Source organism: Globicephala melas, chromosome 18, assembly GCF_963455315.2.
Source record: "Globicephala melas chromosome 18, mGloMel1.2, whole genome shotgun sequence".
NCBI classification, from domain to species: Eukaryota; Metazoa; Chordata; class Mammalia; order Artiodactyla; family Delphinidae; genus Globicephala; species Globicephala melas.
Genome location: NC_083331.1, coordinates 68567964 through 68580200, shown reverse-complemented (window position 1 = coordinate 68580200; position 12237 = coordinate 68567964). Strand labels below are relative to the sequence as shown.

The 12237-nt window shown below is 36.0% G+C and overlaps 1 protein-coding gene across 7 annotated transcripts in view; it reads right to left on the bottom strand.

Moving 5' to 3' along the window:
- Positions 1-12237, bottom strand: part of PCCA (propionyl-CoA carboxylase subunit alpha) — a 431262-nt gene that overhangs the window by 209810 nt on the left and 209215 nt on the right. For all 7 annotated transcript variants that reach the window (XM_060288232.2, XM_060288229.2, XM_070044087.1 and 4 more), the window contains 2 exons: positions 3774-3917; positions 2372-2446 (listed from right to left, as the gene is read on the bottom strand). In XM_060288232.2, coding sequence (XP_060144215.1) covers positions 2372-2446; positions 3774-3917 — 219 coding nt within the window. The remainder of the gene's footprint in view (positions 1-2371; positions 2447-3773; positions 3918-12237) is intronic.

The window sequence follows — 12237 nt, the reverse complement described above, 5'->3', positions numbered from 1 at the left end:
AATAAAGAATATTTTTTTACATTCTCCTATAGTAACTTAAAACTTTAGTTACCTTGAATAACACCACCCTAAAAGTTAAGGGCTCTTAGATATAACTATGTCTTTGTTATTTAATAAAATTATCATCACAGAAGGTATGTCATTTTAATTTAAAAATATATACGGTAAAATAAAGATGTATTAAATATAATCAACACATACCTTTGTATAAGCAAAGCAACATTTCCAATTTAAAACTAACAAAGCATGAAAAACTGACTTACAATTTACTGTCTATGCAGCTTTTTCCAAATGATAATCAGAATTCAAAAAAATGTCTAACAAATGAATTAAAATTAAGTCTCCATTCCTCCACTGAAACAAAGCCTATACCAAAAAATATATTTTAGCTTTTGCACTAAAAGCTTTAAGAATAAAGTCAAGTGGAATTGTAACCAAATTTCTAAGCAGAAAAAAAATTGCAGTCTGAAAATAACAAATTTACAAAATACAGTGATCAAAGATAAGAAAATCTTCATCTTTGCCACATAAGCTAATAGGAGGCTTAGAGAAGAATGTGAAAAACACAAACCAGAAGTTAACTCTGAAGTATGTATTCCTGTGATCAAAAACGGTTAAGAGCTGCAAAGGATCTCCTGAGTTAAAACTAATCTTGTTTAAGAAGGCAAGGAAGAGAAACTACCACCACCACCACCCAAGCACCTGTGTATGAGTCTCAAACCACTGCTCGGAAACCTCGGGCATAATTTAAATGTCTTTCTTCACACAGTGGACCCTGTGAAACTATCAGCCAGCTCCCACCCTTCATTCTTGATTCACCTCTCCCCCTCAGCACAACTCCCAGCCCGCCATGTCTACCTGACAAGTGACAGCCCAATCTGATTAAATGCTTCCAAGGGAGGGGACTCATGGGCCTCCATGACAGGCCAAAAGTGATCACCATGGAGATACATAATTACAGCTGTCAGCGCATCTACTGTCCTGCTGACATCAATTTGATTGCTCCCAGCAATAATGATAGACAAAGCTTAGTGTGCACTCTCCCGCACCCAATCACTTTATCTATTCCTTGGTCCATTTAGCTGACATGCAACATTCACACAAGCAAATAACAGCAGTAAGCAGAACATTTAAGGCATTTTAATTGTTTTTTCTTTCTATGGATGGCTCACAACTGCAAATGTTATTACATAAAGCTCCTGCTGCAGCATTAATTGAAGAAAGATTTGGTGGGACAAAGACTGTAGGGGGTACAGTTTGTCCATTATCACTTGTACTTTCAACAGGTCTCACGTTTGAAAATTGCAAATTGCAAAAACTTGCGAGGGCAAAATGTTTGACATCCTGTTAGCTATTACAACATGGTGAAAACTTCTAACAACTAGAGTAATCATTATGAATTCTTATTTAATACTTTTTTGTTTGATTAAAAAAATGTTTAGATATGTCCCTATGATACTTGTTTTCTCATCTGCTATTTAACGTCACATAATGCCTGTTAAATCTTTACAATTTTTCTTCTGCCTTCAGGCTTTGAACACAGCATGGAGTCTCTGAGCTTAGAAAGGGTCAAGTCCCTTTAGAAAGCACATGGGCAAAAACAATTTAAAAAGTGAAATAAATCATATATCCAATAACATCTTCAAATTTAGAATTCTTCCTGTAATCTTTCACCATCTTCATGCCAGTAATCAAACTGAATGATCATATTCACAGATGGTACAGCCTTGTCATCCACTAGCTAACATAATGTCATATATATATGCACTTATTACCTTGATTAAGATGAAGGGTATGTCCTTGTTCTTTTTATGCAACACAAACTATTTAAAGAACAGCTATTAAACACAGAAGAAGTACAAATACAGTGGACAGTGCTCACTTTTCTTTAACTGGTGTACATAATACGCACTTCTTAAAGTCTTTGACACTTAATAGAAACAGGTACATTTTGTTTTCCTTAATCCATTTAGATTAACGAGCTGATTTTGTGCTTGATTTCTTGACATCTGACTATACAGGGAAGCAGGATTAGATTTACTGAAAAGATTAAATTGTAACACAGAAATGTCATTTCCCATTCTTAGGATTCTACGAATCTTCTTCATTACGATTTTCAGAAGAATTGGGAACACTGTAAACTATCATTTATTTAGAAGTCAGATGTCTCCAGACTTCCCCTGTTAGGTGAATTCTGACTTTCCTGAACATCATACAGTACAAAATATGAAAAAACAAAGAACTGTGATTCCCCATGAATTTCACTTGTCATCCAATTTACACCCTTTGGTGTTGACATGCTTTAACATAAAAGTGTGACATAAATCAAGATTTTTAACCCCTCACTTGATATTACAGCTTAATGACTTACACCAGGTAGATGCAGTGGTTCTTGGTACTGAGACAATCTCCCAATAGACGGTAAACCAAAAGACTTGTAGGGGTCCTGAAAGTTCAAAGGACAGGAAGCACAGTCTTTGAAATATAAATCAGCACAAGTAAGGTTAAATATTTATACAATGAAGAAGCATTTATAGGCCTATTTACCAAATCATAGATTTCAGAATATTACTGTCTTATCCTCACGCTAGACAACTTAGAAATGTATTTAAAAATCAAAGAGAACTGTAACCAGAATTTAGCCTGACCTTGATCATACTTTATTGAAATTGGTAAAATTCCAGCTTTCTATAAATCTTCTTAGAATGCCTTGGGCAAAAATAAAATAACCTAGGAGCTACATCAAAACATACTCAAGTTCAGAACAACAAATTTAGTGCACTAAAGATATTTGTTTTTCTTACTCTCAAAACAGCTCACATATGGTAAAATTTGAGCATTTTAGTTCTTCAAACAAAGACCTGAAAAGTAACTTTGCATGTGCGACTAGATATATGCTCCATTTGTAAATATCTTAGATCAGAATAAATAGTAAGTTCAGTGTTATATCAACAGGAAAGAAAAGAATACCACTTAAAATATAATATAACCAAGCCATAGATATTTCTCAAGATCCTTAAAAAAATTTCAAAAAAAATTCCAGAATTTTTAAACACAGATACTACTAATTTGTTTTTTATTTTACAGATAGGCTTCGATGTCTAAAAGTAAAAGATGGTATAAATGTTTCCTTGCATTTTTGTTTTAACCATTTGAAAAAAAAGCATTTTCAGATGCTGACTGCTTTATCTGATTAATTATAATATTAAAGTATTAAACTGAGTGTTTTTGAGTTAAATCCATAATTAAAACTATGAATTGAAGCTTTGCAATTTAAATTTTAGTTGTTATTTTTACATAATCATAAGAGATAAAATTATTAGGGAAAAAACTGTTGGAAAAAATTTAAACACTGAATTAACAACTGATGTGTAACTAAGGTAGCTCTTTAAAACACAAACACACACACACAAACACACACAGAAACAAATGCCCCTTTTCATTTCGAATGTGGCTTGAAAATAAGCAAAAACAAAAACCATGGTCCATTCAAGCACAATATTTAACTAATGCTTTCTTTCTCCTTAAACTGATTAGTAGCTATTCCTCCAACCAGAAAAAAACACATGAAAATTAATTAAACGCAATCCTTTAAAACTATTTTGAGTTACGTTAAAATGATCTAACCTGTTTTTCTGGTTCATTTCTGGATTACATAATCAAATCCTTGACACAAGGTATAAAATCCTAAGTTTACCTTGTTGTTTAGCTATATGTGGTCCCATAACTCAGGACACAACCACCATCCTTCCTCCCAACATCATTCATTTTACCTCGGCATAAACCCGACATTCAACTGCCCAGCCGTTGATGGGAATATCAGCTTGTTTGTGCCTGAGAGGGTAACCCTTGGCAACACGGATCATTTCTTGGACTAGGTCCAGGCCAGTAATGCATTCTGTGACAGGATGCTCAACCTGCAAGGCCAAGATGTGCCAGTCAACAGTTGTAGGAAAAGGTAAATAAACAGAAATAAGCAAGAACAATGTCAATAATTTCTGGGTAAAATGAGGTTAATTATATTTAATATTCAATCATATTTGACTATTTAAAAATATTTTATTTTATTTTATTTTTCGGCTGCACTGGGTCTTAGTTGTGGCACGCGGGACCTTCAGTTGGGGCACGCATACTTCTTAGTTGTGGCACACATGCAGGATCTAGTTCCCAGACCAGGGATCAAATCCGGGCCCCGTACACTGGGAACGCACTGGATTGGTGGTCTTACCCACTGGACCACCAAGGAAGTCCCCATATTTGACTTTAAAACGATCTAAGAGAATAAAATTAAAGAATCAACACCATATAGTACAAAGCTGGGTAAGAAAAATGACACCCCAAAATTATTTGTAAACTATCTGTACTACTTTTCCCAGTTTTTATTTAGATGTGGTCCAACAACGTTTAACACTTTTAATTTTGAAACTAATTCTTACCTGAAAATTACATATTTAGATACAATCCTCAATGTGGCTGATAATCAACCTATTCTGCTACACTTAGCATGGCATCTATAGAGGCAGCTTATGATTTTCCAAAGCACTAATCTCTCCTGAGTTTCACCCACTTGCATGCTTTCACTAACCTGTCCTGACAAGCAACCAGACTAGCGTACTCTTATATCAAGGCACCATAGCAGAAACGAGCAGATGGGTCCTGCAGGTTGTTTTCCCTCTAGACCTATGTGGGGAGTGCTTAGCATGCACAGTAAAAAACTGAGCCAGTGAAATCACTGCTCTCTCAGCAAACTGCTGATAACTACTTTGGATGATGCTGTCATGGAGATCCCTGGCCTTCCACACTACCACACGGGATACACATATACAAAAACATGCAGAGACATACAGGAATACTAACAGACATACACATCCTTATAAATCTGATCGACTGCTTACAAGATCCTAAACTTAACTGAGCTAAAATAAAGCCACTTTGGCACTGGTAAAGAGTAGATAATCTGTCTGTCATGTAAAACCTTGAATACGTTTTGAAAATTTATATTAAACTTTGGCCACATCTGCTGCTTTGATACCAATTTCTTTTCTCATAAAAATTACGCATGTTCTAAATGCACTTCACAATAGTGTCTTTATCATGACATGTCATATTTCATACACTCTGACACGGGAAAAGGTCAATGAACAAACGAACTGTCTTCCCATCTTCAACTACACTAATTGAAGGACAGGACTTAGTCATTATAATAATCTTGAAGCTTATCATAAGCAGACAATGCCATGGTCTTTAAAAAAAAAAAGCTTTGTAAAAATAAACAGATGGGATCCATAATTAGCTCTGTGTGTGTTATGAGTCTGTTTACAGTTTCAACATTTTAAGACATTTTGACATAATTTTAATGACAAATCATCACTAAAATAAGCATCGACCCTTTGTAAAATAAATGTGACACTAAGTAAAGATCTTATTAGATAGTTGAGAATATATCAATATATTTTTGGAAGCAAACTATGATTTTGAGAGAAACAAGATTTTTTAATTTATTTATTTAATTTATTTTTTCGCTGCATTGCAGCGAGCAGGGGCTACTCTTCGTTGCGGTGTGCGGGCTTCTCATCGCAGTGGCTTCTCTTGTTGTGGAGCACGGGCTCTAGGTGCACAGGCTACAGTAGTTGTGGCACGCGGGCTCAGTAGTTGTGGCTCGCAGGCTCTAGAGCACAGGCTCCGTAGCTGTGGTGCACGGGCTTAGCTGCTCAGCGGCATGTGGGATCTTCCCAGACCAGGGCTCGAACCCGTGTCCCCTGCATTGGCAGGCAGATTCTTAACCACTGCGCCACCAGGGAAGTCCCAAGAAACAAGATTCTATATGATAAATATAATAAGAAAGGAACGATTGTAAAGCCCCTCTATTAGTGCTAGAAACAAATTTCATGTAAGAAAGCATCTTACCACCATAACTATTCAAGAGCTGAACCTACTATGTGCCCAAGGGCTCTATATCAGTACTATCCACATATCTTTGTTAAGTGAGAAAACATTTTTAAAAGCTCAGAGAATGGGGCTTCCCTGGTGGCGCAGTGGTTGAGAGTCCACCTGCCGATGCAGGGGACACGGGTTCGTGCCCTGGTCCAGGAAGATCCCACATGCCGCAGAGCGGCTAGGCCCATAAGCCATGGCAGCTGAGCCAGCATGTCCGGAGCCTGTGCTCCGCAACGAGAGAGGCCACGACAGTGAGAGGCCCACATAACGCAAAAAAAAAAAAAAAAAAAAAAAAAAAAAGCTCAGAGAATGATTTAGTTTCATTCTTCTGCATCTAGTGCCCAGAAAAGTACACACTATATAGTAGACAGATAAATATACATTGAATGAAGGAGCAGCAAATCCAGAGTCACACCTATAGTAAGTGGTAGAGGCAGGGTTGGAATTTATGTCACTCCAGAGGCGATATGACCTTCCTGTTCTTCCTCGTGGAAAAATGTATATGAAAGAACGTAGTTAACATAAACAGCTATATAATTATGAGCTGCTGTCTTTTACAAAATACATTATTACAAAGTCTAAAGATTTGGTCAGTCAAAAATTCATTGTAAGGCTCTGTTTCACCCTAGAAGACCTCCCTATAATATGTAGGAAAGAAAAGTTTATTAGACCTGTATTGAATAGAATCTAAAAATGGACTCACTTTAATCCAACTTAGAGTTACATAAAAGTAACAACATTTTACAGTCTTAATTAGTGAGCTTCAAGTATTTCAAAATAAAGTAAGTAGATAACTAAAATAATAACTAGCTGCTAAAGGCAAAATCATTAAAGAATTTTTTAAAAAATATCCACTTAGGTTCAAGTATTGTTAAAGTATACAAAATAGTCTGACGTACCTGAATTTTTCAGGTAACAGTAATATGTCTTTTTAAAGTAAAACAATTTTAAACATTTTTGAAAGAAATCTTTCTAAATACATTTTAATAGAACTCTGAAGTTATTTAACAGGATGTGTGAAACATTTCCTTTAGACCCTGTATTATTATTATCATCAGGAATCTTGTAAATGTAACACTGACTAAATAACCGTGTCTATCCCCCATCCCTGAGAATTTAGGCATAATTTCCCTGTGCAAGTTAAACTCAACACTTAAGAGATAAGAGCAGAGGTTACAAAGAGACAAAATGGCTCACAGGCCAAAATATAAATCAATGAATGATTTTTAAATATCATTAAAATACTATCCTCTAGCCCTTGAATAAAAATCTAGTGTTTAAAGACAAAAGGCCAGGGATACCCTGTTCTTGCCTGGAGAACCTACCCCTGCAGGACTTTGAGGCCCAAAAGTCAACCCAGGAAGAAGAATGAAAGGCCTGGAAGTTTCTGAAATGCAGAGATATAAAAAAATGACTATGAACTCTCTGAGCACACAGCCTGTTGTCCCTTATTTATCCTCAGATATTCCAAATGTTTCCCTTGTTTATCCACAGAAAATAAAACTAGTGAACTATGAAAAAAAGAAAGAAAGAAAAGGAAAGGAGAAAGGAAGGGAGGGAGGTAAGATCAATGGAAAGTAAAGGTGGATAACTAGAACAATAGGTTATAAAAAGAAAAAAAAGATTGGCCTCTGGTAAGCCAACAAGTTTACCTTGTCGAACCTAGAAGAAAAAACGACCTCTGAAAGTATGATGCTAATAAAGATCTATTCTGAGGGCTAGTATGTGGGGGGAGGGGTGGGGGACAAGGTTTCTGAGTGACTTCTCTCTGGGAAACACTGAGTTACCTGAAGTTAAACAGGCTTATTTAAGAAAAGACTCCTCAGACCCACTAATCTGTGAATATGCCTCAGGACTCTAGGAGGAGACTGTACAGCACTTATGTCACCACACACCTTCTTTTGCAGACTATCTTTATGGACTGAGACTTCCATAGAACACACGCTTAGAAACAATGCCTTTTCTAAAGGTTCAAAACACAAACATTCAAAATACAAAACTCAATTCCCTTATGTGACTCTGTGCTCACCAAACAAATTTTTGGTCTTCATACATGATTTCCCTATTCAACAGAAATGTGTGCTAGTTCCAAGAAACATATGAATGAGGGAACCAGATAGTATGATTGTGCATTAGAGATGAATATACTGACATTCTAGTATATAAATCTTGTGATTTAGTCAGCAAAAGTAATACCTAGCCATAGAGAGAGAGAGAGAGAGAGAGAGAGAGAGAGAGAAAATACATACACATACAAGCCCAAAAAAGAGTAAGCCCATCCAAGTTAGAATTTCTGAATCCTCAAAGGCAAATTATTGAATGGGATATATTCATCAAGTCAGTGCTACTCTGCAGGTTCTATTAGTAACTTATAAATCAGTTTGTACTGGCAATGCCCCTATCTCGCCATGAATCTTTTGTTCAAACAGATACAAACAACTACAATCATCAAATGCCTTATTATGATACATAATCACACTCAAGATCTAGAATGAGTATGTATAGTTCTATACACCCACCTACATTAGATGGTCACAGTCAGCCAGCTTTTTATAGATCTATTTGCTATTTTAATTTAGTCTTCTTAGTCACCATCAAACTGTCACTATTGTCAGTGTTTATGTAGACCTCTTGCCACTCTTACTAATTTGTTGCTTCAAATGTATTTCTCAAAAAAATAAATAACTGAGCTTATCAAATGCGATGGTGAGGTAAACTAGGTTTTGCTTCACCTGAGTTCTTGACGTATCAAATTTCAATAGTTATAAATTTAGAAAAGCTAAATCTTTCTGGCATTGTGTTGTCATTATCTACCTTCTGATTCTAAAAGTTATAATCGTAAATCCTGCCACTGCCACTGTAGTCTTTAGCCTTATTCCTCCTTAAATACAAACTAGGAAGTATCTAAAACTAATGAAGGAGAGAATGAGATATGTCCAGAGTCTCAAAGTATCTCCCTATAAGACACCTTCATTAATGACAAGGAGAGAAACACTAACACTACGGTGAGGAAATGCAAGAGATGCCACCTTTTTTTTTTTAATTGGAGTTTAGTTGCCTTACAATGTTGGGTTATTTTTTCTGCTGTGCAGGAAAGTGAATCAGTTATACGTATACATATTATCTACTCTTTTTTAGATTTCCTTCCCATTTAGGTCACCACAGAGCACTGAGTAGAGTTCACTGTGCTACACGGTAGGTTCTCATTAGTTATCTATTTTACACATAATAGTGTATACATGTCAATCTCAGTCTCCCAATTCATCCCACCCACCCCTTCCCCGCTTGGTAACCATAAGTTCGTAAGAGATGCCACGTTAACGAAGCCAACATTACCAGTAATGGGATAAACAGACATCGCATGCCTCCTATATGGTGCTCGGGAAAGAACAACAGCATTTCTGTAGTATTCTTGCCAAAAATGCAAAGCCTGAATATAATCAAGAGAAAAAAGACATGCAAAATGCAGGACACTCTAGAAAATAAATGGCCTGTGCTCATAAAAAAATGTAAAGACCATACTTGACCAAAAAAACAAAAGAAAGACTAAGGAACTGTTCCAGATGGAGAGAGACTAAAGAAGCATGGCAAGTAAATGTAACATAGGATCCTGAACCAGAAAAATGCTGTATTTTACTATAAAAGACAATAGTGAACAAGTGGTGAAATGTAAATATGATCTGTAGACTGGATGATAGTAATATGTCAATGTTAATATTCTGATGTTGATAATGGCACTGTGGTAATATAAAAGAATTTTCTTGTTTTTAGGAAATACATATTTAGGGGTAAAGAGGCACCAGGCCTGCAATTTACTCTGAAATGTTTCAGGTAAAGAAGATAGATACAGAGAAACAAAGATGCAGATATAGATACAAGGATAAAGCAAATGTAAATGTTAGTAAAGGGTGTTCAGAAATTCTTTGTAATGTTTTGCAGTTTTTCTGGACATCTGAAATAACTCCAAAATAAAAATTAATAAAAATTAAAGCAATGTCACTAGAATTTTTGTTTTTATATTACAAAACATTATTAAAATAAAGATACCTGACTTGATCAACATTATTTTCTCTTCAATCAGAACCTTCTCATTGTGCTAAATAAAAATAATCAACAACAGATAATTTGTTCAATAATGTTTTCTCTAACTTAAACTTCTAAATACTTTATTGTGTTGATGACCTAATAATTCTAAAGATTTTAAGAATGGGTAACTAGATAACAGGCAAGTATTCCTCGAGGAGAAGATGATTCAGGCAAATTTTAATTACACACTAAAGTTAACTTCAAATGAAAATTAACAATGAGGCAAGTTTAAAAGAGGAGAAAGTTCCAAAAAGTGTGGAGAGAAGTCAGATCAATGAAATTATGTGTTACCTTGGCCACTACAGAGAAGGAGGGTGATAAAAAGTATTCAAAGTTCCTTGAATGGAGGGTAATTGTTTTTCAGGTGGTACGTGGAGGCCCAAATGCTTAGTCAAAGCAGAAGCTGTCCCTAAAAGCAGAAGACCCATGTACATACCATAACTAACATCTCTGTGGCAGTGAAATTTACCAAATCCCTCCAAATGCACAAACTTGTTCCCTATTCCACTGTCATTTTACGGACAAGGTACAAGAGATACTCACAAGGGGTATAAGGTAAGTAAATATTAAGAATTTTCTAATATTCAAATAATGTTATTTTAAATTAACATAATTTAAAGTAACTTCTTTATTAAATATGTCTAAACAAGATATTACAAAGACTTAGTTTGTGAAAGCCATTTTTTGTAAGCAGAACTTTTTAAATTCAACTCAGCAAAGCAGTACAGGTATGATTACCTGTTGAAATGTGAGGAAACTGTCCTGTTATATAAAATCGGGCTTCATAATGGTATTTGGCATAATAGGTCTTTTTCGTTTGTTGTTATTCTGGCCTGAAAGGACAACTGATGTCATTATTTTTGGTTTTGCTCTTTCAGTTCAGAGAGAGTCTTTGTCCAGAACAGAATCTAACATATACCTATTAAAATTCTGAAACTCTACCTCCTGAGAATACAGGGTTTCAAAATAAAGATCTAAAGTTATTAGATTTTGATCCACAGGGCTTAAAGATAAAAAGCATGTTGGGAAATAGGCCCCAACACACCATCCCTGTAAACTCACCTTGAAAATAATGCCTATATTCAAGGGTGGCAGTGAAAACTGAACAGTTTCTATTACAGAGCTTTCCTGTTGACCCCAACACAAATAGTCAGATGAAGAAAGGATAAGAGAACTGTTTAGGCGCTGAACTGCATCTCCTCTGCCCAATTCATATCTTTAAGTCCTAACCCTTAGTACCTCAGAATATGACTGTGTTTGGAGATACGGTCTTTAAAGAGGCAATTAAGTTAAAATAAGGTCATGAGGGTGGGCCCTAACCCAACATGACTGATGCCCTTATAAGAAGAGATTAGGACACAGACAACACACAGTACAGAAAAAAAGACCACGTGAAGACACAAGAAGACGACGTCCATCTGCAGGCCGAAGAGAAAGGCCTCCAGAAGAAACTCATCCTGCCAACACCTCGATTTTAGACTTCTGCCTCCAGAAGTGTAAGAAAATAAATGTTGCTTAAGCCTCTGTGGTAACTTGTCATGATAGCCCTAGAAAACTAATACAGGAACAAATTTGAAAAGTTAAAATCTAGGTAAGAATCCAGAACTCAAAGACACCAAAATAGTTTATAAAATGCTTTAAAACAAAAAACTAATGAAAAATGCCTAAGTTTAACTATTTATATCCATATAACAAAAACGTCTTTCCTTCAACTTTCTAAAAAGACTCAATAAACATTAAGTGAAAGTATAACATGCCCTTCGTTATATTCTCAGTTTCCTAGGAGAGTAACTTCAAGTATCCCAGAACATCCCAGTTCTGGCTAACTCTAGCCAGTCTGATAATCCTGGCCTCTGTGACTTTAAATATAATCAAAATGTCAACTTCTGGGCTTCCCTGGTGGCGCAGTGGTTAAGAGTACGCCTGCCGATGCAGGGGACACGGGTTCGTGCCCCGGTCCAGGAAGATCCCACATGCCGTGGAGCGGCTAGGCCCGTGAGCCATGGCTGCTGAGCCGGCACGTCCGGAGGCTCCACAACGGGAGAGGCCACAACAGTGAGAGGCCCACGTACCGCAAAAAAAAAAAAAAAAATGTCAACTTCTGTCCAGATCTAAAATATCACTTCTGGCAAGAATGGAATTTTACAAATTAATTACAAATCCATTTCCCTATAATTTCTCTTATTTCCACCAATTATTCTTTCAGTCAAACAG